The sequence below is a fragment of the Oryza sativa genome, chromosome 9 (genome assembly GCF_034140825.1).
Source record: "Oryza sativa Japonica Group chromosome 9, ASM3414082v1".
In the NCBI taxonomy this organism is placed as follows: Eukaryota; Viridiplantae; Streptophyta; class Magnoliopsida; order Poales; family Poaceae; genus Oryza; species Oryza sativa.
Genome location: NC_089043.1, coordinates 9,420,527 through 9,447,185, shown reverse-complemented (window position 1 = coordinate 9,447,185; position 26,659 = coordinate 9,420,527). Strand labels below are relative to the sequence as shown.

Genomic DNA, 26,659 nt, shown 5'->3' with positions numbered 1-26,659 from the left:
GTGCCAAATTACTGTAAATACTAATTTTTTATCGGTACAGTGATAGATTGAATTATTAAAAAATGGTCAAGCTAGCTGTAAGTGGTATGGGTCCGTTTTATTTCAATTTCTACTTATGGTATTTACATGTTCACATCATAACAAATAATACAGCCCTATTTCCCTTTTCAATTTCTATTGAAATTATGTTATTGTATACTCTATTTGTATTACAGTTTTTTCTAATCTGTATATATAATTCTTTGGTTCTCTGGGACAAGTCTGTAAAGGTCTGATCACACATACAACAAAGGAGAAACTAGAGGAAATAAATTATGGCCAGTCGTCCAAACAAATTTATTTTAGACAAATTGATCGGTCCGGCCATGCTCAAAACTTTTGTAACTTTGAGCTTTTCTTTTTGAAAAAAAAATAAAGACAGAAGTCTTCATTGATAAAGAAGAGATACACGTCGACCTTTTAATTCACATAAAAAACACCATCATCAACAACCAAGATTCCTCCTTGTGAGGTAAGAATGTAAGATACGGTAGGCACACGTTTAGAGCCGCTAATATTTACATCAGCATTAATTCCTTCACTTTTACTCTGTCCACAAATTCTTTACGTTTATCTCAAATCCCTGTACCTGTAGTTGAATTAAGTTTTCTTGATTTGGACTTTTGTGGATTCCAGCCCGACAATGTTGCTGTGCGTCACAGTCAGTCGTGCTCTGCATCATGGATCATTCAACTAGAACTATCACGAAGGTGACAGTTCAGTTCTGGGAGGAAAAGTCCATTGTACTCCAGTAAACATTTAACACTAGAAATTTTGAAACTATGCTACTGTCCTCTGAATTGTGTCTATTTGTACAATACTTTCTTTCCATAAATTTATTTAGATTTTCGATTGACAAAGTATCTAGCTAGGTTTGAAAGCACCTGTGATTAATACCAGTTCAAACCTTAGATATGAAAAAGACATGCAAATAGCCCTGCAAATTCTATGAATATTTCATAAAATAGTGTAATTAACGTTATCTATAATACCACAAAATTATAACTTAAATTCCTCTAGAAAGAAATAAGGCAGTAAGGTAAGCTACTTTAAAAACTGTCATAGGCCCTAATAGAAATTCATGGGCCTTAATTGGAATTCATGGGCCTAAAAGGAACAGGTTTCCTATGTGGATCAACCCATTAGAAATAAGTTTACTTAGCATCCCTCAATTTGTCGCCGAGTTTGAAATTTTTCCTTAAACCGAAATACCATGTATAGTCTACCCCTCAACTCATAATACCGTGTCAACTTTGGTCCTCGACAGTATAGAGATCGGTTTTGGCTGATGTGGTGAGTAGGTCCCACGTAGGCCCCACATATCAACGACCACTTCTTCTTCCTCCTCTTCTCTTCCTAGCACGCGACGCGCCGCTGGGGTGTGCTCTGCGACCGCACCTTCACCTCCGACAGATGCGTGCTCGACATGGTAGCCGCGGCAATTGGGCGAGGCGTCGCCACAACATATGCTGAAAAAAATTTGCTAATATACTTATTTTTTTAATAATTTATGTTTATATACATGTATCGGAAGGATTAGCAAAAATATACCCGTCCCGCGGGATGGAAACGTGGGACCACGATGATCCCATAGCTCCAAAACGTGAGACCGACGGTCCCGCAGTTTTGGACGGTCCCGCGGAATGGAAGAGCACGGTACCGCGACGGTAGGCAGCCATCAATTTTTAACGTTGTGCAGCACTGTGACACCGTGTAGCACTTTTTTGGAACGACGGTACCGCAGGTTGAATGTGCGGAACTGGTCCATAATCAGCGTCAAAACAGCGATGAACAGTAGCAAATAGTCACAGAATAGGGTCAAACAGTGCCGATGCAGTATATAAATCACTGGCTGCCTCGCTCCCGCGTTCTCAACCACGCGACCGTCGCGGTCCCGCATATTGGAGCTGCGGGACCGTCGATGTCCCGCGTTTTGGAGTTGCGGGACTATCGTGGTTCCGTGTTTCCATCCCACGGAACAGGTATACTTTTACAAATCCGTCTCATGCAGGTATATAAATGTAAATTTTTGAAAATATAAGTATATTTGCAACTTTCTTCCAACATATGTTATTCAACGACGTCACCGGCATGGGCACTAGCTGGCGCCGTGCTCTACTCAGTCGCCGGCCTAGTTTCCCAAGCGGACACCAATCGTACTACAGGAAGTGGCGCACGCTCGACGCCGATATACATGTCTATGTTCTAAATACATCACAACACATAGACTGACATATAATAATCAATGTTATGATAATATTTTAAATAATTTCACATCATATTTAAGGCATCAAATATCACTTGACGACTATACAAAGCTAATTTAAATCTACATATATAAAATAAATGAAACAATGTGTTTTTCTAAGTAGATCTGATTTAATTTTAATTTGTTTGAGAATAGATTCTTACCTCTCTTTTTTTGAATTTTCAGAACTATTTCATTAGTATCCGAGAAGTGGGCAACATAAATATTACATAGATGTGAAAAAAATTATGAAAAATATTTCAAGCTAATGATCTTGCTATAATACAACCCCTTAATCGATCATGAGATTTCTGGCCATATATGTATGTTTTTTCTTTGCCAAATAGCTTTGACAATAAATAAACAATCAAGTAACATATGGAATAAACTACTCATTATATATTTTCTTATAGTTGAGGAATTCAAACATGGCAGCAATAATTTGATGGATGTATGTCATACACCCTATTGACGTGACTACAAGTATACTTCAATAAATTAGTTACTGTACATAGATGCATTCTCCAAATTAATAAGGTGCCTCATGATTATGAACAATAGGTTATGGAAAAAAACAGACACAAAATTATAGATATTTGTCAAAATATAATCAATAATACGGTGCTCTGGAGATTATTGTGGTAGTATTTAAAAGAAGCACTTTATCTTGGTTAAAAAATCAAATATAGTATAAATAGATACGAACAAACTCCATTATTCCATTATCGTGACAAAGTTTTTCTCGCAAACTCAAGGCTGGTTTCAAACGCAAAGAAGACATTAATAAAAACATGTTTAAAATAGAGTCAAGATCTATTTTAAAAATATCATCTACATGTAAACATTTATAATAAAAATTCAAGCAACACTATCTAGTTCTTTTAAAAGACCAGAGTGGTGGTGATGAGTACCACCGTCATCTAACATGTAGGCCCATGAAATCGGTGGACCCCGCATTCCCCACATGAGCGTTCTGTTTGCTCTCTTTAGTTTTCTAGCCGTTTGAAATTTGAGCAAGATGAGAAGCTTCACGTTTTTATGAAGTGCACCACTTCATCCAAGTAAAGATAAGATATTTTTTCCTGACCAAGATAACTGATAATTATATTTTTATCTTAAATAAATCGTTGCAATGCACGAATATTTTACTTGTAACCAGATAAATTGGATCAGGGTTTCGGAAAGGCAAAGTACCACAGCAAATCAATCATAAGGAGGAAACAACGTCGTCCATCATAAACCTGGAAAGAGATCCATGTGAACACGATCAAGTGACCAACGACGGGTGCAGTATAACCAAAATAATCAACAATTAGGGAAGCAAGCGGAACGGGTTTGCAAGCTTCGAGGCTTGCTAATCATAGGATTACAAACCATAACCACAACCACAAAACAGAAGTGCATAACAGAGAGTATCTAAAAATAATATGTGCATAAAAGAGAGCAGCAGTAATAGACGCAGCCGGCTGCGAGTTCTTTTCACCCCCATTTCTCTTCAGAAGAATGGTTCTGACGAGAGTGAAATGGTTACAAAGAGAAATACTACTTGTTCTTGTAGCCAGCAACCTCTGAATCTGGTCATTTTTAATGTAACAGGCATCACCTTTGATGATACCCCTTTTTGCCTAATAAAATTTGGTCAGCAGCTTACTTCTTGCCTGGCAAAAAATAGCATTAAGCGATAGTAACTAGTAAGTAAAAGGTTGTATTTTATTCCCAGAAATTAATTATGAAAAAGTCATCAACCACCCTTTTCACCTTGCAAGAATGAGCAGTTCCATTAGCTTCTTTCAGTCACGGTCTTCGAATCAGAAAGTGCCATCTCCTTCTTTTCTGAACGTTGAAGACCTGCCCAGTACCTCAAAACTATTATTAGTCTGAATAAGATGTCTGGTGCATATTGCCCTTTTTATTTTGGAAATGGGAACAGTTCCAGGCATTCCAGACTGACCAACAGACTGCCAAGAAACGCAAGGCATATGGACTAATTTTAGTATCACCCAGAACATGTTTTAGTTATATAAGTCCCAGATGCCTAGGTTAATAATCTGTATTCATATGCAGAAATAACCAATGGTAACTCAATTTAGTTTATCTTAGGAAACTATTCACATGAAGCATTACTGACTTCTTGTGGAAGAATCGCGCAAGTGTAGACACATAATAAATCTATCTATTTTATACTAAAAGTCCATTAAACTTCCTATGAATACTCTGAAGCCGCCACGTGGCACTCCTACAAACACTCCTAAGTCGCCACATGGTATTATCTAATCTCACCGTTGATTTTTACTTAAATCGATGGATCCATTAGTTTACACCATTAGATTAGATCTATTATAAAAAAATAATAACCTCATGTTTATAACATACAGGCGCTACTAATGTCCGTACGTATGAATTTGTATGATACAAATTCTACTGCTGATCTTTCCATACGTACAAACGTACACGATCTTTCCTAATCTTGCTGGAATAAAAAAATATACACATGGACATAAAAAAAGACAGAAAAATCATACTACCTTCGTCCCAAAATAAGTGCAACCGTGGATATCCGTACCCAACGTTTGACCGTCCGTCTTATTTGAAAATTTTGTGAAAAATTTAAAAATATTTAATTACACATAAAGTACTATTCATGTTTTATCATCTATTACTGATTAATAAAAATACTAATCATAAAAACTTTTCAAATAAAACGAACGGTCAAACGTTGAACGTGAATAGTGCAAAACTGCACTTATTTTGGGACGGAAAAAGTACATCCATAAAAATCAGCGGTCTTTAAAATATGATTTTAGATCAAATATATTACTTCACAAATATAAATATATTTAGTTAAATAAAGATCTATAATATATATCCAATCAATGTTCTTTAAACCATATTCTAAATCTATCTAATATATAGTAAAAGTACATTAAACTTTCTACAAATGCTTTTACACTGCTATGTGACTCTCAAATAAATTAGAAAAATCCTAGAAATCTATTATATACTAAAAGTCTATTAAACTTCCTGAACGCTCCTACGTTATCACGTGACGCTCTAATTTAGAGAAATCCTAGAAATTTAGAGTAAAAAAAAATCCAACCTTCAATTTTCAACTTAAATTAGTGGCCCATTATTTTAAACATTGGATTAGAGCTCTTTAAATTCCCATGTTGCTAATCTCTATCCCGGAAAAAACATAACGTGCTTACGTCATACGATCGTCTCCCTACCCAAAAAAAACAAAACTTAAATACCTACACCATATACGATCGAAAAAAAAGATAAAGCCGAAAAAGAAAAAAGAAAGCATGCACAGTAGAATCGGAAAGAAATACTAATCAGGAAAAAACATCGGTGCTGGCACAGATTTGTTGTCAACAGCCTTTAATCTACGATTTTAAGATCTTCCTCCCCAATCTGATATTGTAGTCCTGGTATAGATAGAAATTCCTTTATGGTCTAATTCCGAGCGGTAGTAAATACTAATCTGATTTTGAGTTTTCGCTTACAACGTTTGACCACTCGTCTTATTCAAAAAATTTTAAAATTATTATTTATTTTATTTGTGACTTACTTTATTATCTACAGTACTTTAAGCACAACTTTTCGTTTTTTATATTTGCAAAAAAAATTGAATAAGACGAGTGGTCAAACGTTACAAGCAAAAACTCAAAATCCCTTATATTGTGGGACGGAGGGAGTAGGACTTAGCAATATTTGATTGATCACAATTTGGTATATTCCATTTATTATAAAGGTTGCTAAGGAACTCATTATAGGGATGCTTCCAATAGAACTGGTTTGTTTTTGCACATCGAAACCAAAAATTAATCGCGCAGAGAAGAATAGGTGAGCAATTCATACACAGCATCCCTTTCTTTTATCGAAGGTTCTAGCAATTGATATCGGGATTTTTACCGAAGGTTCTAGCAATTGATATCGGGATTTTTATTTAAATCTAAGATCCATTCTTATCACATTAGTAGTATATTGAAATCTACCGTTTATTTTACGGTAAATATATTTCTTTTTTTATTGTAGGATAATCTAAATTCCCTTACAGTATATATATAGTGACGTATGATTCCTTTTAGCATTTTTTTTAATAACAAATAAGAAGCCCGTGCATCTGTGCGAAATTCCTTTCTGATTTATATTCCAGAAATGTCCTCCAGTTTATATTATGTCGTTATAGTGTTTGAAACACAAACTATAATACATGCTGACGCGAATGCGCAGGCTACCTTCCTCTTCCTAGTTAATACTTAGATCTATAAAATGGAGCGCAAATGAGAAATCTTACTGGTGAATTTCCATCGTTTCACACGGAGAGCATGATAACGAATCTGATGAATGTGTTTAACATAGACATGATCCTCTGCATGTGTCCTCTCCATGAATTCTTTTGGCATATCCCAGAGGCGTAAAATTTGTAGTGATGTCAGATATTTAAATCCTACTGGCACAGATATCATATTCTGCAGCCCACATAATACCAAAATGCTCAAGTTTGGCATTGTGCCAGCTTCAATATCAATTGAACGTAACTGGTCCATGTCAGCTAAACCCAATTCCCTAAGATTTGGAAACCAGCCAGCCTGAAAGGTCATCAACAAACCATCATAGGCTTTCTGAAGGTAAAGTTCTGCTAGGTTCGACAAATGTGAGATTGCAGGAAGAGGATCAACCTGCAACCTGGACCACCCTATGCTTAGGTATCTTAATTTACTGAAATTCTGCAAATTTGATGTAGCACCTGCTCCATGTAACTTCCCTCGTAGGTGCAGCCATTCCAAATCTGGAACATGGCCCAAATGTTGTAGATCAAGTATTTCATCCTCACCATGTGAGACTATACCCAACCTAACAAGATTTGGCATACTTTTTATGGAGACACATAGTTTCTCCATATGATCCTGCTTCACGTCGCAGATGCCAAGACATCGTAGCTGTGTTAATCTACTAAGATTGGTAACAACATGTTTGCCTGCTTTTATGTCTCCTAGCACTTGTAAATCCGTCAGAAGATAAAATTCAGAACAAATTCGAGTGGCCTGGAACCGAGGAAAGTGTCTGTGTAAGTTGCTAGGATCACAGTCAACATCGACAGATAGGAACCGCAACTTGGTTAGAAACTTTATTTCTTCTGGCAGCTGTTCTACAAATGTCTCCCTAAGATCCAAAGTTTGTAGCTTCCTCAGCTTCCCAATTGACTGCTGGATCTCTTGAACTTCTGTATGACGTAAATCAAGATAATGCAAATTGAACAGATAAGTTACAGCATCAGGAAGCTTCACAATTTTTGCATAACGTAAGGACAAGACCCTTAGCAATCTGAAATTCGAAGTTGCCTTTTGTATCCATGAGAATTGCACTTCCTCATCGAACAAAATAAAGGACCTGATCTTTCTTGAACCTTGGCCAGATTCCATTGATTTCCCGCCCTTCACTAAGGAAACTCGACGTGCTTCATCACTCAGTTTTGTAACACACGTGTTGTCTGCTAGGAGAGAAAACTTTTCAGTTTTGCATTTTGTCACTGTTATGTCTCTCACAAGATCATGCATGCGAAATGACTTTGGTCTCTCATACTCTTTTGTCCAAGCAACTTGAAGAAGTGAACGTTGAACAAGTTCTTTGAGGTAGTCTTCAGCCACTTCTTCCAATGTAATATCTCCCCTTTCTTCAATAAAACCTTCAGCTATCCATAGCCGAATTATCTGTTTTCTTCTGATCTCATGGTCTTCAGGGAACATGCTACAATAAAGGAAGCAATTTTTTAGATTTGCTGGTAGATAATCGAAGCTGAGATTGAGAATACTTGTTACATAGTTGAGCTTTTGGTTCTTGGTTAGTTGCCAGTTAAGTTGACCATAGAACAACTTCCACTCTGCCTCATCTATTTGCTTATAGGATAGAAGACTTCCAATGGCAACAATAGCAAGAGGCAATCCTTCACACTTGCTGACAATTTTTTCTGCCCAGTGCATCACAACTTGAGGACAACCATTCTGGTCTAGCCTGTGAAACGCTTTTCGGCAGAAGAGATCCCATGCATCCCCCCATGGTAGGTACTTAGGCTTAAAAGAACACCCGTTATTTGCAATTGATGCTACATCTTCATTTCTAGTTGTAATGACAATTCTACTTCCTTTTTTATTTTTCACAAAAGCACGATCCAATAGAATCCAAGCATCTTGACTCCACATGTCATCCAAGAAAATTAAATACTTTTTGTCCTGCAGGTAATTTCTTAGCCTCTCTACCAAGCTTACCCTATACATAATGTCAGTCTGATCAGGAATGTTCTCATTCATATCCAGAAATTGTTTGAGTATTCTTCTAAACAAATCTTCAACCTTGTAGTTTTGGGAGATTGTAATCCACGAAAAGCAATCAAAGTTCTTTCTAATCTCATTCTTTTTATAGATGGCCCGGGCAAGAGTTGTTTTTCCTAGCCCACCCATTCCACAAATGGATATGACTGTACGGGTTTCTTCGCCATGTATCAATAATTTCATAACTTTTTCGGATTCTTCTTTATTGCCAACCATATCATCTTCAGTATCAAAATACGCTGAATCAGATGTAAGCTCCTTTAGGCTCTCATGACTTGAAGTGCTACCATCTTCACTGTCATTTGCTGAAATGCCATAACGAGCCTTCATGTTTGTGAGGTTTTGAAGGCGAGATTTGATTTGTGAAAGTTGTGTTGCAATAATGTGCCAATCACTGGTAGTTTTGGAGCAATGGAACAGTTTCTTTAGCTTGCTTGTTTCTTTGGCTGTCTGCCCAGCTAGATAGACATACTCATCAATCACATCCTCAGCTTCATGTGCAACATTCTTTACTTCATCAAGCCAAGCATCGTAGGCTCTATCTTGTGAGAAATGTATTTGCTGCTGAGTGAGAAAAGCTTTCATGACATGAAACTCGATTTTAAGCTGCCTCATGTTATTCTCAACATCAACTAAAGTTGGTGGCTGTTTTTGTAACTGTGTGCCTACGACATTGAGTGCTTCTCTCCCTAAAGCAGCACCAATCTTTTGAAGAACGATAAATACCAAGGCTTCTGCCATTCTTCCACCATAGAATATTTGATAAAATTTGTGAGTCAAAAAATGACTTGATGCACTTAGGACTTGTATGCAGTTAACAAATCATGCTGTTATTTAGAAAACCATTAGATATAATACTAAATCCATATTGAATTATTTGCAAGCCAATCAAACATAATTCAAATGCTTTCTAAATTTACATGTCAAATGAAGTATGAAAAGTACTTAATACAAGTTCATTAAGCATAATGTTTTAACCTTATTTCTACCAATGCTTCATTACCATGAGGAGGAACTGATTATTAGTCTTGATAACATCAATCATTTGCATGTAAAAACTCAATCAGGCCCAAATGAAGCAGTACAAGACTGTAAGTTTCATAATCATTGAACATAATGCAACATATGATCAAGATTTACTTTATCATGAAATTGTACATGTACTGCCACACACAGACAGAGAGAGAGGAAGAGAGAGAAAGACAGAGAAAAGATATCAAAATCATACATACCTGAACAAACATCAGAAGGTTGTCAAGACTAGTGATAGAATGATAGAATTTATGCAATCGCAGTTACAGTAAAGCCGGAACTCACATATGCGTATGGTAGGACTGAAATATGGACCAATCAGCAGAGTCAGAATAGATCTGCTCCTGAATTTCAGCAAGTAGATCCCTAGCTCATTCCACGGTTATATTATGCCCATGATGCTTGTTCCTTACCTCCTTGTGTCCATGTCACATATAGAAGATATGAGATTTTGCCAGAATATATGGGATTTTTAGTCATCATTTTCTTGCTATCTTACCTACTCACTCTCTGCAATGTGAACAAAAGATTTGATTATATCTCTAAAGTAAGCTGCTTGTATGCCAAGCTGAAAACCAGAGACTTGACCAGACCAGCATAAGTCAGTCAACTGTAGTAAGTCCTTTTCTAGTGATGTTGAAACAAAACTGTAGTAAGTCAGTCAACTAATAGACAAACTTGCTCATGTCAGTAGCTATTATTTTGACAAAAGGTTCAACATAATTGATCTCAAGTCAGGTGGCCAAGTGCAATATCTCTACTATTATAAAAATTGAAGATGTTTTTGCCGGTATTTTGGTACGTCATCCGTGTATGAGTCGGTTTTTAAGTTTGTTTGCTTTTGGAAATACATATCCGTATTTGAGTCGGTTTCTAAGATACTCCGTAGTTCACTTTTGGTAATACATAAGGAATCATATAAGAAATTTGTTTAAAAAAACTCGCATGCTAACTTGAGGCGATCGGACTCCTAACTGCAACTCATAATTTTCTAAAAATATATATATCCAAGCGAACTTCCACAGTGAATTTCATCTTAACTAAACCATATAACAATAATATGATTAAAATAGACTTCACCCGTTGCAACGCACGGGTATTTTTTCTAGTAAAGTACTAAATTGAAAACCCGAAACGGCAAGACCAGTGTTTGCTGGTCGGTCGCAAACTTCGAGTGTAGACTGTGAGCTTTGAACCAATTACTCCTGAAACATACTAGTATATAGCAAGTTTCCATTATATGAACAAATGTGAATCTCCTAATAAAAAGTGAGTCAGGTGAACACTGGGCTGCAATACTGCAGCATAGAGACACCAAAAGTGAATGAAATCACACAAGCAGCAGCATCAGCAGCAGTCAGGAATCACACTATTATTTTTCTGGAAGGAGCAGCACAAGGAAATCGCTCCATGTTCATGGCAGTGGCACATAGAGACCATCGCACCTTGTGTAAATCAGGAGTCTGAAACAACCCCCACCCTCAAATCTGAAGCACCTAATATACCTTCGAGATGGCGGCGGACGATAGAGTCGACGAGATAGACTCACGAGGGTATCGGGGAATCGGCAGGTTGGTCGCCGGTCGCCGGCCGAGCGACCGGCGGAGGCGTGAGAAGGTCCCTTCTCTTCCCTATCTCGGCTTTGCCGTCGGCGCGTGCTGATGGGATGCGGCGGAGTAACGGGACAGGGCGATTGGGATTGGGCCGATCCACCTTGGCCCAAAATGGATTCAATTTATGAGGGATTAAGTTCACTATAGGTCCCTCAGTTTGTCGCCGAAACCGAATACAACGCATCCCTTAACTTACAAAACCATGCAAACGAGGTACCTCGACAGTATTGACCTCGATTTTGGCTGACGTGACCTACATGGATCCTTTCACTAGATCTTCGTCCCATATAGCATTGACGTGACGCTTACGTGGCAATTAGATCCGAAAAATAATAATAATAAATGGTGGAGCCCATATGGCTCCACATGTCATCCTCAAAACTCCCCTCTTCTTTCTATCCCCTTGCAGGCAAAGTGGCATCGCAAGGGCAAGTAGCGGCTAAAGCAGGCAGGCGGATCAAGCCACGAAGCAGAGCAGAAGGGCGGAGTGGGCGGAGACGACCGCTCCCTACTAAGCGGGCGGCGATGGCCGGAGCAAGCTAGCGGTGCGAAGCAAGGCGGGTGGAGCGGGCGGTGGTCAGAGCGGCAGCAATCGCTCCTACTCTCTCTCTCCCTTCCCCTTTTTGGCATGCGGGTGGCGAAGGGTTCAGAGCGGCCGACCGGCAGAGCAGGGCGTGCGGCGAGCGGAGCGGCGGTGGCCGAAGCAGGCTGGCGGTGCGAAGCAGGGTGGGTGGAGCAGGCGGTGGTCAGGGCAGCAGCAATCGCTCCTACTCCTCTCTCTCTCTCTTCCTTCCCCTTTTCGGCATGCGGGTGGCGAAGGGCGCAGAGCGACCGACCAGTAGAGCGGGGCGTGCAACGGCCGGTCTCTTCCCCTTTTTGGCATGTGGGCGACGAGCGCAGAGGAGAGTTTGTTTGACATCCCTTATCGTCAATACTAGAAATCTTTACCCCTAAATTATACAAAACCGTGCAACGGTCAACCGTGCAACGGTCCTAAGGTAGTATGAGCAGCTGGTTTCACTGGCGTGGAATCCTAGTCAGCAAAATAAAAAATAAAAAACATGCGGACCCGCATATAAGTGTGAAGAAATAGAGAATATAGGGCCCACGTGTCAGCACCTACTTCCTCTTCTCCTTTATTCCCCAACCACGCGAGGGCGACGGATCGATGGCACCTGTGGAAGCGGTGGCCTCAAATCCGCGAGGGGCGCGCCGGTGGAGAGGATGCAGCGGCGGCATAGGTGGGCAGCGGAGGTGGCGTAGGCGGCCTCAAATCCGCGAGTAGTTTCCTCCATCAAATCATCGATCTATTCAACTAGATTGAACTCTATCTGACGACTAATGAAGACTAACGAAACTTTACTCACTTTGGTCGTCAAAAGAAAAGGGAAGCAGAAAGCCCAACAAACGTATCAATCGCTTCAACTTGTTTTACACGGCTTCATGGTCAATGAAAAATATTGTGCGACAGCAATGCACATTGCATGACTATGGATTAGCTTGGAGCTTACTGTGCCAGATTAACTTAAATTATGTGCATGGAAAACAGACGACACCCCCCAAGCCACTAAAACAGAACACTGGAGTACTGGACTGAAGCAGCATCTCTCTTTGATTGCTGACTATCCCCAAAGATTGTACACACATGGGAAATTATATTGTAGCTAGACTCGTTGAAATTCCGTAGAGCACAGCCAATCATTTGTACATTTCGTCTCTTCATTGTGAACCTGCGGGTTGTAAATTAGGGTAAATAATTAATGGAAGAAACGGATAACTTAACAAGGATATAAAAATATGCAGAAGTTGAATGTTAGATTGCATAAACCCTTCAAACTTCTTCCATAATCATTTTTTTCTGGACGCCCATAATTTCAGTCAACCAAATGATCATAAAGGCATAAATGAATGAAAATTTCAAAACAAAATCGGTTTCAATGTTGCTTATTGAGTAGTTCAAAGAAAGTGTGGGAAAAGCTAGGAGGTATCAAAGGTTTGCAGGGACAGTTTGAATTAGATGGAAAAACTAGTCTAGGCCAGTACTAGGTTTGCCCGAGAAGTATTTGTGGAAGTGAAGATGGACAGCAGCTCAATCCATAATTCAGTGAATTCAAATATATCACATTAGAAAAATATTTCCCTAGAAAAGCTTATGCAGTCACCAGGGACCAATGGCAACTGGCCCATGGGCCAGAGTTGCAGGTGACTAAAAGCACAGGTACAACTGGAGCAGTGTTCTTTGGGATGATAGTTCAGAACATGGGGCACAGCCTCACTAAATCAGGGTTGGATCATTTCAGGCCCAATTATGAAGCTATATATTTACCAATAAATCCTGAACAGGATAATAAAAGTTAGAACCTGAAGCATGAAGCAGCATAATAAAAGTAAAGGAAAAGGGCGGGAATAATGAGCAAGACATCTAGCCCACTAGGCACAACACCCAGCCATCCCTCCCATCTCCTTCCCTTAATTATCCCAGTGTCCCAGCCCACATGAGCAGCCAGCTTCCCTCGCTTGTAATCTATCCCCCATTGCACGCCCTCTTAGCACTCACCCTCCTACTGACAATGCCTCACCTCTTGTTCTCAGTGAGGTTCATGGGAACAGAGGCAGCTGCTTTTGTAAGCAGCACTGTCAGCAGCTTCGACAAAAAGGGATGGAGGCAACAGCAGAGCTGTCACCAATTAGATGCAACATCGACATTGATATGTTGTGCACCTACTCCTTTATCAAGAAAGGAAATCTAGCAACTTAATTTAGAATAATACGATGAGTGCTAAAATACATAAGCTAATGAGCATATTTTGGTTCACATGATTGATACCAGCAAGTAACAAATCTCGCAGTAACTGAGAGTTCATATTATCCTGATACACAAGTAAAGTAGTATATAACAATTGAGATTTGCATGTATTTATCCATGTAGTATAAGTAAGCAATTCAAATGTTTATACAACCGTAATTTTCATATATAATAAAAAGGCATGGTACAATCTAATCAAACAAGATTTTCCTCAAAAAAAATCTAATCAAACAAGATAAATCAATAACCTGATCACAATGCCATTTCAGCTTGCAAGGCTGCAAGCTCATCCTCCTCAGCTGATGCTTTCTGTGGAGCAGGGCGAGTTGGTATCCTGGTGCCTGGGACCTGCACTGGATGCACAGGTGGAGCTGCAACAGGCTCGAGAAGCTGAGATTCCAATTCTGCTCCCTCCAGTTCTTCCAGTTCTGCCTCTAGTTCGTCCTGTCAGTTTTATGGTACGTATTAAGTGCACCGCAAACAAAAAACCATGAAGATATTACACATTGTAAATGTCCACAGTGAGTTACCTCATCAAAATCAGCAGATGCTCCAAGAGGGGCTGACAAAGCATCTTGTATTTGTTTCATGTTTTCAGTCTGTTCATTAATTTCATCCATAGTCTTATCAACGTCATCAATATTTCTGCAGGAAAACAGTAAATAGTCATTTTTGAGACATAATTTTCTTGAAAGAATCAGGGGATAAACCACTAAACCCAAAATAAGAAATGATTCAGAAAATACTCACGTCGCCTTTTGCATTGCTTTCATAGCTGCAGCTCCAGTCCTCAAAGCATCAACGGTTTCTGTCGTAGCTTTTGCAGCTTCTAACATGATCATCTGTATTTTTCAATATTATTATAATATAAACATTTATAACATGTAGTAATCAGATGTGAAAATTTTAAGTTGGAAGTAACCTGATCATGAATTCTCAACTGGAAGTTCCCTAGCTGCTCAATTTGTTGTTCATAAAGCTTTTTTCTCTTCAAGGATTGGATAGCCGCTGGTGAACAAGAACAATTTCATTAACTTAAATATTAGCACAGCTATGTATCACTTCAGTCCAGATTAAAACGGTTATACATCAATCCAGTTCAGATCAAAAGAAAGCAAAAAATATATAATACAACTTGCACTATGGAGATAAGCCACACCTCTTTTATTCTTTGCTTTTGAGAACTCCTTAGCCCTCTCCAGTTCTGCGGCTGCCTTTTTCTCTAAGACTTTCTCCTTCTTCTCCAGCATGTCAAGGGTCTAAATACACATAAAGTAAGATTTCAGTTCCAATATATTTGCAAGTGACTTGGGACATGTGCATTATTGAGTAACAAAGTAATAATTGAATTATTCAGGCAGACCAAATAAGACTCAGACAATGCGCATAGCACAAGAGAATCAAGGCTAAGATCATAGAATGGAGAGGAATAAGAAAGCTTTACCTCATTTAACTTATCAAGCGTGGCCAACGCACTAGCATTGGCCTGCTCCTTGGGCTTACCAAAGAGCCTGTTGAACATGGCTGCGCCTGTAATATTAAATCCAAACTCTGCAGGACGAAAGCATAGAAGATACCATCATTTACAGGCAATCGGATGAGCGAAACAAATCAAAATCAACGCTAAACCGAAGAAGCAACTAGGAGCTAACTCACACCCCTGATACAACTAATGCCCCCCAACTGTAATATGCCCACACTATCACAAAGTTTACTGATGCAATTAACATTTGCAACAAGCAGCCGAGAAATTTAATAGCACAATCCGATCGTAATCTCCCAAGATGGTGGGCTAAATAGCAAAGATATTAAATCAGCTAGACTGTCAACAAAAAAAACACACCCACACATCGCCTTCTACTAACAAACGCAAAGTCGCAGTTCATGAGGGAAGTACAATCGGCTAAAGCCTGCAACAGTGTTCATCGAACCATGTTCCGGCCGGACCACCGGCGATCCGAGCAGAGCCCGCGCCGCCGCGGCGGTCAAAACCTAGGGCGAAGGATCGGCGCGCGCATCGAATCGCGGAGTTAGGTATCGGCGGGACAGCCCGGGCGGCGGCGGCGGGTAGATCGGGCGCTACGGATCTATAGCGGGAGGGGGAGGAGGGCGGCGCGCTCACCTGATTCGTCGGCGGGCGGGCGTGCGGCGGCGGAGGAGGCGCGGGTTTGTGGTGGTGGTGGGAGCGACGAGCGAGGCGAGGCAGCGCGGCGGCGGATTGGTTTTGGGGGTTGGGGTTGGGGATTCCGTCGGTTGAGGTCGCTCGTTTTTGATTGGGGGCCAGGCCAGGCCAGGTCAGGCAGGTGAGGAAGAGGGAAAAGGCACGGAAACAGGTTGGGACTCGACTCGGAGGCGACGCCGCGTAACAGCCTACGTCCCCGCGTGTGCACGGGAGGAAGATGACCACGCGAAGCAAACGGCCTCGGCTAAGATACTACTCTCTCTCAGTTGTGCCACTCTCCGGGATAAACAAATCTTGAAATTGCAGTATGTTTCGCTGGTTGACTCGCTTTAAATTTCACATTCCCTTAAGAAAAGTTTAATAGTACAGTCAACTACTAGCTTCAAATCATCTGTAGTTAATTTAATAGTTAATATTATATAATAGTTATTTATCAACATATACTATACTATTAATATATAATATCACCTGTCATACATATTGTGTTTTGCAGTCTATACTATAGTTGGCTATAAATCTAGATAAGTGTATATCTAATATTCGTAGGCAAAATGCTTCGCGGGTTTCTACAGCCGTTGATGAAAAGAAAAATTACAAAAAATGATTACTCAATTATAAACCTCTTTGTTAGCATTCCACATAGGCCAGGCAGACACGAACAAGACTGCATCCAATGTCCAAACATGGCACAACAAAAAGGGAAAAAAGGAATAAAACAATCTGATCAAAGTATCAAACAGGTCAAATTAATCAATATGCTCCTAGACTGAATAGGGATGCTATGTACAACCGTGTCAAACATGGATTTCCTATTCGCCAACCCAACTAGACAAACAGATAATCAAATATCAGTCGGGGATTGTAGCCATTGTACGCTCCAGCGAAGCACAGCAATGTCAAAACTAACCCCTAAAAGAATATACAGATTAGAGGAGCTGCTGCCGGAGCTGTTGGTTCTCCCTTCTTAGCTGCTGCACTTCCTTTGTAAGGCCTTCCAACTTCTCTAAGACCAGGTTCAACACGCCCGACATTTCCATCTGTTGCAAGAAGGTATTAAACCTTGGGTAAATATGGAGTCCTCGAATCATGGATTAAACTACACAAAGAAAATGTCATAGCAGATGCAAATGCACAAACACATCAGAACAGATGGAAGCTACCAGCCATAATCGTCTGTTTCTAAGTATACTTGAACATTTTTTACCAATTTTTTTCCTAAACCACCCCAATTAACAAGATTCATCCAATCCCACTAATTTGCCTCCTTTTATCCTGGCTCATGCTTGTGATATCACTGTCGTCTGTGAAGCATTCTCTCTCCGCTTTTTGTTCAAAATACCACCAACTTGATAAATGCTAAAGCATGAGCTGGTGAAGTGTAAGTATTTGGGAACAGAGGGAATAACTATTATACTTTTCTTTCGAAAAGCTGTCTGCAGATTGCATAACGGCTCATGATGCCAGTGCTCCTCTTGACACATCTAGAGTTCTCCAGGCACCAAACGTGTTAAGTAGACTTTAGCATGGCCCTGGAACAGGTTATCTAGGTGGTTGCCATTGACAAACTAGGTTGCTGACAGACTAGAACTCAATCCAGTGTAATCTAGTGCATGGAAGCGGAGAAAGAATGTACACTATAAGCATGGTTGCTTATAAGATTTGTCTTACCTCTTGCATGTGAAACTGTCTTAGAAGTTCGATGTGCAGATTTCTCACGTCCTCATGGATGGACTTCTGAACAGACCCTAGGGATTCTTCAAGCATCCGCTGCACATACTGAAGTGAGAAGGATGAAGCTCCCTGTTGATCAGCTGACAAACCTGATGTTGGCAATTGTGGTGGCACCACCCCCTATTAAAATAGCACCAGTAAACTATGTTATTCAGACATTTATCAGTTTATGTCACACGAGAATACTAGCAAAAGGGTGGTTCTTACATTGTTTGCTACAAGGTTGGCAGATGAAGAGGCAGCTGCTGCTTCTTGTCTTGATAGAAGACTGCTGAGCAGTTCATCTTTTGTTTCTGCCCCAGTCTTCTTTGATTTTGGTGAACCAAAGGCTGATGCTAATCCTTCACTGAAAACAGACGATGTGCTCACTCTATCAGTATATGTTGAGGGTCTCCATTGAGAACTAGATTGTGCTGCTCCAGGCTGGTCGGAGTTTACTGGTGGCATAGTCTTGGCCATTAAGCCTGAGGACAGTGAACTCTGGAGGCTAGAAGTTGATATGTCCAGGGAAGGGCGTGCATTGCTCAAGACACCCTTGTTTTGTAGGTTCATTAAAATATTACTTGTTAGAGAACCTTTCAGTGAGTTACCAGTTGTTGGAGCTGAATCTTGTAAGCCTGCAAATGCAAAGCTGCCAGTCTGAAAGGCTGAAGCCCCAAAGCGCGAGACTTGTTGGCGGTGAGTTAACCTATCGGATAATGCATTTCCAGTTGCTGTCTCAGGTGAAGTGATAGATAGTTCACTCTTCCATGATGGCATGGATGTAGTGGTTGCTGATGAGGCATCATCCTGTAGAATAGAGATATGAAGAACAAAATTAAGAAGGCTTTACATCTTTGCATGACTCGGTTATGTCAAGTCAAACAGTGATATATAGGACCAGAATAAATCAAGTAACCTGTCTTGAATTGGAAATTGACTTCCAGTCTGAGATTGGATGTGGCTCATTATTGTCTTCAATAAACGGGAATTTTCTAGTTGTCGACAATTTCTTCTCTCCAAGTTTATCATCCTTTTTTGTTTCATCACTCCCATGGTCATCCCACAGGCTGCCACTGGACGGTGTGAAAGGTTGAACATCTACAAGTGGAGAGAATACATCCATATCATCCTTTAGACTGAAGTTACTACGAGGAGCCTGTAGCTTTGATAATGGTCCACCAGACAATGGCCGTGTCCTGTATGGAGTTTCCTCCACAGTGGACGAGGTAGAGGTAGAAAGAAATCCACTTGGGTTTGCAGCCAAAGAAGACCGAAGATTTGGGATGACACCTCCAGAATGAAAAGCTGAAGTTGCTGAAGGCAAGGGATCTGGCATGAGAACAGATTCTTCACTACTCCCACCCAGAAGAGCAACCTCAGAAGAACTATTCTCGTTAACAATGACAGGCTTTGACCTTTGCCAACATAAACCTGTCACAGCCTGATTAAACATTGTGGATTCAAAATCTCATCAATGAAAGTGCAGATACAATAATATCTGTGAAGAAATTTTACATCAGGTTCATATCAGTTTATTGAACTGTTTGTCCTTCAAGAGATTAGTTGTCACTTATCATGTTAATAACATGGCCATAGTACAGAATAAAAAGAAAAAATGGTCTGCATAAACTGAAAATCAACAAATAATTCATGCAGACATTATCCTAATGCAATTTGCTCAACGTCAACAATTCCTATGAGCATATGCATACTCTAGAATATAAACTTAGTCTGCAAAATACATGCAAATAGAAGAGTGTTTTCTCTATTTTTCAGGAAGGGGTGGAAAACTGGAAATATAGTAAAAGATGGAATTGTGAACCAAGTAGAAGGCCTAATAATAACTAAATTGCTCATTATAAGTATGTGAAATTTCACTACAACAAAAAAAATCCCCACCCTCACTTAAATAAAATTCCATCTTTGATTACTTCTTTTTCTAAGGAGTGATACATTTGATCTTCGAATGTGGTTTCATAACATAGTACTGAAATGGGCTAGTAATGTAATACTGGAAAATGGATGAACTTTTGACAACATTCAAAATCAAGCAAGGGTTCTGTGATATACTTAAGCAACCAAGTTATCAGCAGACATGTGCGCAAGCTCCACCGATATAGAAATCAATAGTAATAATGGATTAATTCATTTACACATAGAGAACAAAATCTGTTTGTAGATCATGCAATATATTTGCAGACAGCAATGAGGAAAAAGAAAAATGTACAATTTCGCACCTCTGAGCTATTGTATGCACGAAGAATAGTCAATGGCTGAGGTTTTCCTCGAACATCATAAAATACCACACGACCACTATTTGTGCCTGCAGCCAATATTGTACCATCATCATTGTATGCCAATGATGAGAAAGGGGCCTCGTGAGGAATAGTGTGTGTTGGTCGTCTTGACCCTGAATCGAGTGTGTACAACTTCTTGTCCAGGCCAACTGTAGCAATTATCTACAAAATAAATTATAGACCTTAATACCAAGATATGAAGATATTATTCATTCACACAATAAGAACCAACCATATTAACTAGTACCAAACCTTATCACTGGAGGGCGAAATACAGACACCACTTATGGGTGCAGAATGTTGCTTCAGCCATGAGACCTATATGATGAATAAAATCAGTTAGATGATAGCATTAGAGAAAGCACAAAGCAATGTAAATGTAGCAATCACATCTAAGTCTCCATAAACAGAGAGGACTATTCAAATCACTGTCTGGAATTTTTCTTTATTTTTCATAAAATAATAATCTGAACCAGCATTTGTATAGATAGATATATTCACTTGTCACTTTTGACTATAACACACATATCTAGGTAATTGTTTGCTTTCAACTTTCATACGAAATGTCATATTGCCCTCCAAAACTAACTAAATGCTTCATTCAAGAATCACCAAATATGTGGTGGAGAGAATAGAAAGCAAGGGAGTTAATATGGATAAAATAGGGAAAATGCACATTGGGAACCATAAATTGACAAGTATTTGTGCACAAATAAAACGGTCAAAAGTGACAAGTATTCACAAAATGAGGGAATATTTCCCAATCAATTTAATTATATTTCCAAGCTTCTAACTATTGGTAACAGATAGTGAAGAGTCAACTTTGGCAATTATTAAACTTAGATTTCCTTTATCACCTATATGACATGCTACCTTCGAGGCTCTATTCTATCTTTTGTTCAAATTATATAAAAATGGCATAGCTTTGATTTAAGATGAACCCTAGGAGATGTTCAACTAAGCAGCATCAATGTACTTTAGGTACCTTTGGAGTTCTTGCAGTTGTATCCCAGAGATGCACAGAACCATCATCTCCTGCTGTCACCAATATATGCCTACTATTACGTGAATAGTCAAGGACTCTCAAAACCTGACCTTGCAGAAAAAGTGCAAGAAAACTAAATCAGAAGGGGAAAATTTAAGAATTCTCGAGAACTTAAAATCCACAACAGGGCATGACAGCATCACCATACTACACAGAAACACAGAAAGTAAAAAGTTATTCACCTGCCCATTTGGGTCACTAAGTTCAGCAGCACGTGCTCCAGAAGCAAGATTATGGAGAATAAGATCCCCCTTCATGCTGATTGAAGCCAAATGTTCATCTTTGCAATTATACATCACACCCGTAATGGTGTCAGTGTGACCACTTAACCATTTGATGCACCTCTTCCGCTGCAAATCCCATATCCTAACGATGTGGCCACTCCCACCAGAGCAAAGATATCGTGAACCCTTGTTGCTAAAACTGATAGAATATATGCACTCCTGATAATGATGTGTAATTTGCTGAGTTAAGCTACAGGCTCACAAGTCATAATTACCAAATAATAGATTCAATGTTCCTCTAGTAGTGAATCGACAGAAGGAATTAAAAATAAACATGAAACATATCGTGAAATAAAAAATGTAAACATAATTTTGAACTCTGAATCAATAATACAGAAAATAATAAACCATCGTAGTTTCCATATCTAGAATATAATTTTAAACAAATTGCACGTGATGCGTTATATAAGTAAATCAGGTAGGGCATGTTTGGTAGAGCTCCAACTCCTAAACTTAACTTCAGGAGTTGTGTCTGGACTCTGGAGTGGAGTTGTGGAGCAAGGCAGCAAGCTAAACCCAGCTCCACCTCTCTAGTTCATTTTGTGAGAGTGCTCCACCTAGCTCCACTCCCAATATAGGTGGAACTGGAACTGTTTGGCTGGGCTCTAGCTCCAGGAGAGGTGGAGCTGGAGCTGGAGCTATGCCAAACAGGCCCGTAATGCGTCGTCAAACCAATCATGTACTAGAACAGTAACAAAATTCTGGAGTCCAGTAACCCAGTCTAGATTTAACATTTTCATATTGCCAATAACTCTAATGCTAAAACAAATAAAGATCATAAATCGATAATGTGTGTAACAGCATCAACAGAAAATGATTGAAAATGCTACCCTAACAATAGATAATATATATACTCTTTGAATCGATGCTAGATGAATTCCTGGTAGAATAATGAGTACCATGCATGGCTATCTGGAGAAAGCCAAGAGCACAAATATTATAAGAGTGCACTTCTACCTCTATGTCATCCCCACGATCAACAGTTGATGTTGGTAGCTGTCCTACATTTTGACCTTTTTTGTGCCATAATGAGATCTTTTTATCATCCCCAGCACTTGCTACAATTAGATCTGCAGGTTTAAAGCATTAAATGAAAGTCATATAGTGTAGCTGAGCTCATCATGTAATGGCATTATTGAACCATTTCTTCCAGATGTTGAGGCTAAGCTTTGGTAAAAAATCTAGACAGATAGGAATGCACACTGTTAGGCTAAGAATAACTTACGCACTAAGCAGACCTCTGTGCTTATTTAAGCACAGAGGCATCAAGAAGAGGGACCATTTGTTTCTTGCTCACAGAACATGCAGATTGAACAAAGAGATAACTACCATTGTTCATGAGTTAGATGGGATATTAACATTTTAGGCATTTGGTTTAACTGCTGAAGGACATTGTCACAACCCAAGGCCGTGACAGGATAAACACCACCGGGAGGATAGCCGGGCGGCATCGGCTGCTAGAGAAAGGAGACTTAGGATGGGGAGAAGAACACCAGGGAGAGATTAGACTAATTCTGATTCATTGCTTAATCTTGAATGATGATACAATTACATCGATATATAGATGGAGGGAAGTACCCAGTACCCTAACCAACTGAGCTACCTAGGTAAACAAGATGAGGATAGGGATTTCCTTGGTATCAGGCTGGGCCTTGACCTATCGGCCTGATCCCATGACAGATATATTGCAAGTAAGCTGATGGCTTGCTGTAAACATCACATTGGTTAGATTTGCTAAGGATGAAGCAACAAAGAACACTCTACCACGTCAAGGCCCTGTTTGGTGGGCCTACAAACTAAGATAATTCAAGCAGAAGCTAAAGTTCCTCCAAACAGGGTGCAGTGGCTTCTTGGACTTGGGTTTACAAGAGCATTCTCAAAAAATACCTAAGAATTTCTAAGGAACTATGAGCACCACCCAAATGCATGTGCATAGTAACGCAAAATGCTCTTAAGCAAGCACATTTGACATGAAACTGCTTACAAGCTCAGACTCCATCTCTATATGTTACCCCAAACATATTATAGAACCAGCAGGTAAAATGTGCAGTTCAAATATTAGTCGAGCATAGCTATCTTGCTGCTTATATAATGAGATGGAACAGCAATTACCCCAGTCTATCAATGCACCATCTTGATTATGTAATACAGCTAAAATTACTGGTAGCAAACAGAGTACATCCATTCATTAGTCGTGAAATAGAAAAAGATATCTCGATTGATTGCATTCTGTGTATCGCTACATACAAATAGTTAAATTCTGGCTCTACATTGTAGGATCAGAAAACATAAGCGCGGTATCTAACTGAAGATGCAATGCAGAATTTCAGAGCTCGGGAAGAATGACGAGCCACTGGGACAGTTCAACACTCTCAGCCTGCAGTCTATCCGCGCCAAGCCCACTCCACAATACCCAGTAGATCACAATGCTGGAAATAAATCCTCTCGTGCCACTATCTCATAACAACGCGGCAGGGGCATCGCTCAATTAGACAGGGGAGCGCGGACACCCTCAGCTCGAATCGCCCGGACAGTACGGATCCCCATGGCCGGGAGGCTCCGGCTGCCCACCGAGAGATCCTCGCGCGAACGACGCCAAAAGTAAACCCAACTCGGGAGATCTGGGAAGGGGAGGGGGGAGGGGAAAGGAGAGCCGGAGGCGGGACGAGCGGGCACGCGGTGGAGCCGGCGAGGCGAGGCTGGGGGTACTCACTGGTGTGGTTCCAGCGGACGGCGTTGACGGGGTGTGCCGGCGCGGGGGTGTAGGCGAGGACGCAGGGGTCGCCGGACTCGACCGTGACGTCGAACAGCTTGACGGTGTCGCCGCCGCACGTGGCCAGCAGCGGCGCCGCCGGATCCACGAACCCCATCGCAGCCGGAATGGCGCAACGGCGAGGGCGGCGGCGGGCGGCGGATTTAGGGTTTGGGGATGGCTGGGCTGGGTGGTGGGGGTTTGAGGAGGAGGAGGAGGAAATTTGAAAATTGAAATGGTTTTTTTGGTTTTTGGTGGGTGGGTTGAAATGAACTACTTTGCGCTAGTGAAGTGAACCGACCGGTTGGTGCCGTTGGGGGAGGAGGACAAGAGGGGATCTGAGGTGTCGTTGCTCGATAGTGTGAGTTCAAAGGTTCCTTGCTGGCTGCAATCATGGGGCCGCCGGCCTGTTTGTTTCGAGTTTTTGCACACGATTTTGTTAGTTTTCTTTTCGAAAGGCTGGAATTAGAAATGACAACGGGGGATGTGGTGTTGGTGGGGCTTGGTCATGTGGCAACGATAACACGAGTCTAGTAAAATCGACGGTACGTTATTTGGGTTGATTTGTTCATCGTGCTACATGCAGGATCGATGCGTTTGGTAGGACGAAGGATTGTGTAAGCCATATCTCGCTCTCGATGATTGTACGATCCGTCCTTCCCTCATCCCCTGCCCCAGCGGCGGAGCTATGTATAGCTACGGGGTGTCAGGAATCCGGTTTAAAAAAATTTTAGCTATAATTTATCTATTTTCACCATATATATTTCTTGTCAGTTTAAACTTAGGCACTTGTATCAAGCTAAATTTAATTCAAACCAGAGTAAAGCAAGCGAGTGAAACCCTCTTCATTTTATTCTAGCTCCGCCCCTGCCCTGCCCTTAACCTGATAGCAAAGGACACCGAGTAATGGATATGGACTTTGGAGTTTGTGACATGAGTTAATTAAGTTTTTAGGCCGCGTTCTTTTCGGCTATTGGGTTTGGATGATTAGCTACACATAAAACGAGAAATACGATTAGCATATGATTAATTAAGTATTAATTATTACAAATTTGAAAAATGAATTTATTTGATTTTTTTAAAGCATCTTTTATATAGAAAGTTTTCGCACGAAATAAACTGTTTAGTAGTTTGAAAAGCATGTTAACGGAAAATGATGAATAGCTAAGCTTAACTAGCTGTTTAGAACGTGGCCTTAGGCTCATTGGGCTTTTTCTTATGTTGTTGGGCTGCTAAGTGACTCTAGTTGGCTCCCTCCTCACTCCCCCGCTCGTTATGCGACCAAGCGATGGATAACTGAAGCGGCAGAGCCATCGTAGGCAAGCGGTGGGATGGCAGTAATGAGCATGATAAGGGCTATAACCAACGGGCAGAACACTAGGCGAGCCGTCGAGCTGGCTAATGTAGCGCCTAGCGTGCACTAGCACTGTTGGAGATGCATCATGTGCTAGCAACGAGGCAAGGGTGATGGCCAGCGGTATCTCGAGCTAGTCTAGTAGTATTGTAAAGATCAAGGGAACCACCCCCATCCCGTTGCTCTGAAGTTTTCTATGAAGTTTTCGCTATGAAGGTTGAGAGAAATCATCGGTTTTCGCTCTGAAGTTTCCTTTATACTCAAAGCCTACCAGGTACTACTCCAATGTCTTCTTATAATAGTATCTAAGTCTTCCCAAGAATAAGTTGTCCCAGCCATTTGTTTCTACTCCAACCCTCATTGGCTCCAGTGCTAGAAATACAACGTATGGCTGGTTCTTCTTGCTAAGGCCTCAACCTCCCTTGCGAGACCCTATTTGGGTTTATGCCGAGGCATGATCTTCTGTAGCTCATTGTGATATCTCTGTTTTCATCGTCATAGTGTGCATCGTCAGGGTTGCAGTTGTGGACAGGGCATAGCAAATCAGCTGATTGTTTTTTCCATTTCTTGTTAGCTCCTTCTTTGCATAATTCTGAGCCTATGTGTAACTTGACCATATTTAGAGGGTTTTTATGTAAAACTTATTGTACTTCTAATTTCTTTTCTTGAGGCAGTAGCCAGGATACTATAGCCTTAGCTTGTAAAAAAAACAACCGGAGAATATCTTAATTCTTACCTATCAATGATTTTTGGTGTTTCATTGCTCTTTATGGGTTGTAGAAAGAGTAACTGACATGAAACTAATTTCATCATTGGCACAGGAGGGGAATCGATCAAGCTGTGATGGGCCATAATGCTTATGAGGATTGAGCTTTGGGCCCAATTCATAGAAACAACAGGGTATCACGTGGATCGAATGAATCGAATCAAACGGATGAACGTTATGGATTTTTCACATT

The 26,659-nt window shown here is 40.4% G+C and overlaps 3 protein-coding genes across 11 annotated transcripts; all 3 read right to left on the bottom strand.

The window, feature by feature from the left end:
- Positions 1-3,559: 3,559 nt before the first annotated feature.
- LOC9268330 (disease resistance protein RPM1) lies at positions 3,560-11,287 on the bottom strand. Of its 7 annotated transcripts, XM_066304034.1 has the most exons (5): positions 11,160-11,287; positions 9,855-10,164; positions 6,588-9,449; positions 4,046-4,135; positions 3,560-3,945 (listed from the first exon to the last, which is right to left on the bottom strand). In XM_066304034.1, the coding sequence occupies exons 3-4, from the start codon at positions 9,361-9,363 to the stop codon at positions 4,068-4,070; spliced, it is 2,844 nt and encodes a 947-aa protein (XP_066160131.1). In that variant the 5' UTR covers positions 9,364-9,449; positions 9,855-10,164; positions 11,160-11,287; the 3' UTR covers positions 3,560-3,945; positions 4,046-4,067. The 7 variants fall into 7 exon arrangements, with proteins under 7 accessions (XP_066160131.1, XP_066160132.1, XP_066160130.1 ...); XM_066304035.1 differs by having other exon boundaries at positions 4,046-4,146; positions 9,855-11,287; XM_066304033.1 differs by having other exon boundaries at positions 9,855-11,287.
- A 1,312-nt stretch (positions 11,288-12,599) lies between these two features.
- LOC4346566 (vacuolar protein sorting-associated protein 32 homolog 2) lies at positions 12,600-16,360 on the bottom strand. Of its 2 annotated transcripts, none has more exons than XM_026020104.2 (8): positions 16,005-16,360; positions 15,518-15,624; positions 15,233-15,332; positions 14,996-15,081; positions 14,824-14,915; positions 14,604-14,718; positions 14,322-14,517; positions 12,600-12,997 (listed from the first exon to the last, which is right to left on the bottom strand). In XM_026020104.2, the coding sequence occupies exons 2-7, from the start codon at positions 15,593-15,595 to the stop codon at positions 14,326-14,328; spliced, it is 663 nt and encodes a 220-aa protein (XP_025875889.1). In that variant the 5' UTR covers positions 15,596-15,624; positions 16,005-16,360; the 3' UTR covers positions 12,600-12,997; positions 14,322-14,325. The 2 variants fall into 2 exon arrangements, with proteins under 2 accessions (XP_025875889.1, XP_015651277.1); XM_015795791.2 differs by having other exon boundaries at positions 16,196-16,360.
- Positions 16,361-16,846: 486 nt separating this feature from the next.
- LOC4346565 (protein NEDD1) lies at positions 16,847-24,686 on the bottom strand. Of its 2 annotated transcripts, XM_015795821.3 has the most exons (10): positions 24,308-24,686; positions 22,552-22,664; positions 21,493-21,753; positions 21,251-21,355; positions 20,518-20,583; positions 20,206-20,427; positions 18,885-19,409; positions 18,194-18,775; positions 17,924-18,106; positions 16,847-17,292 (listed from the first exon to the last, which is right to left on the bottom strand). In XM_015795821.3, exons 1-10 carry the CDS (start codon positions 24,462-24,464, stop codon positions 17,182-17,184), a joined length of 2,325 nt encoding a protein of 774 aa, XP_015651307.1. In that variant the 5' UTR covers positions 24,465-24,686; the 3' UTR covers positions 16,847-17,181. The 2 variants fall into 2 exon arrangements, with proteins under 2 accessions (XP_015651307.1, XP_066160221.1); XM_066304124.1 differs by lacking the exon at positions 22,552-22,664 and having other exon boundaries at positions 24,308-24,433.
- Positions 24,687-26,659: the final 1,973 nt, after the last annotated feature.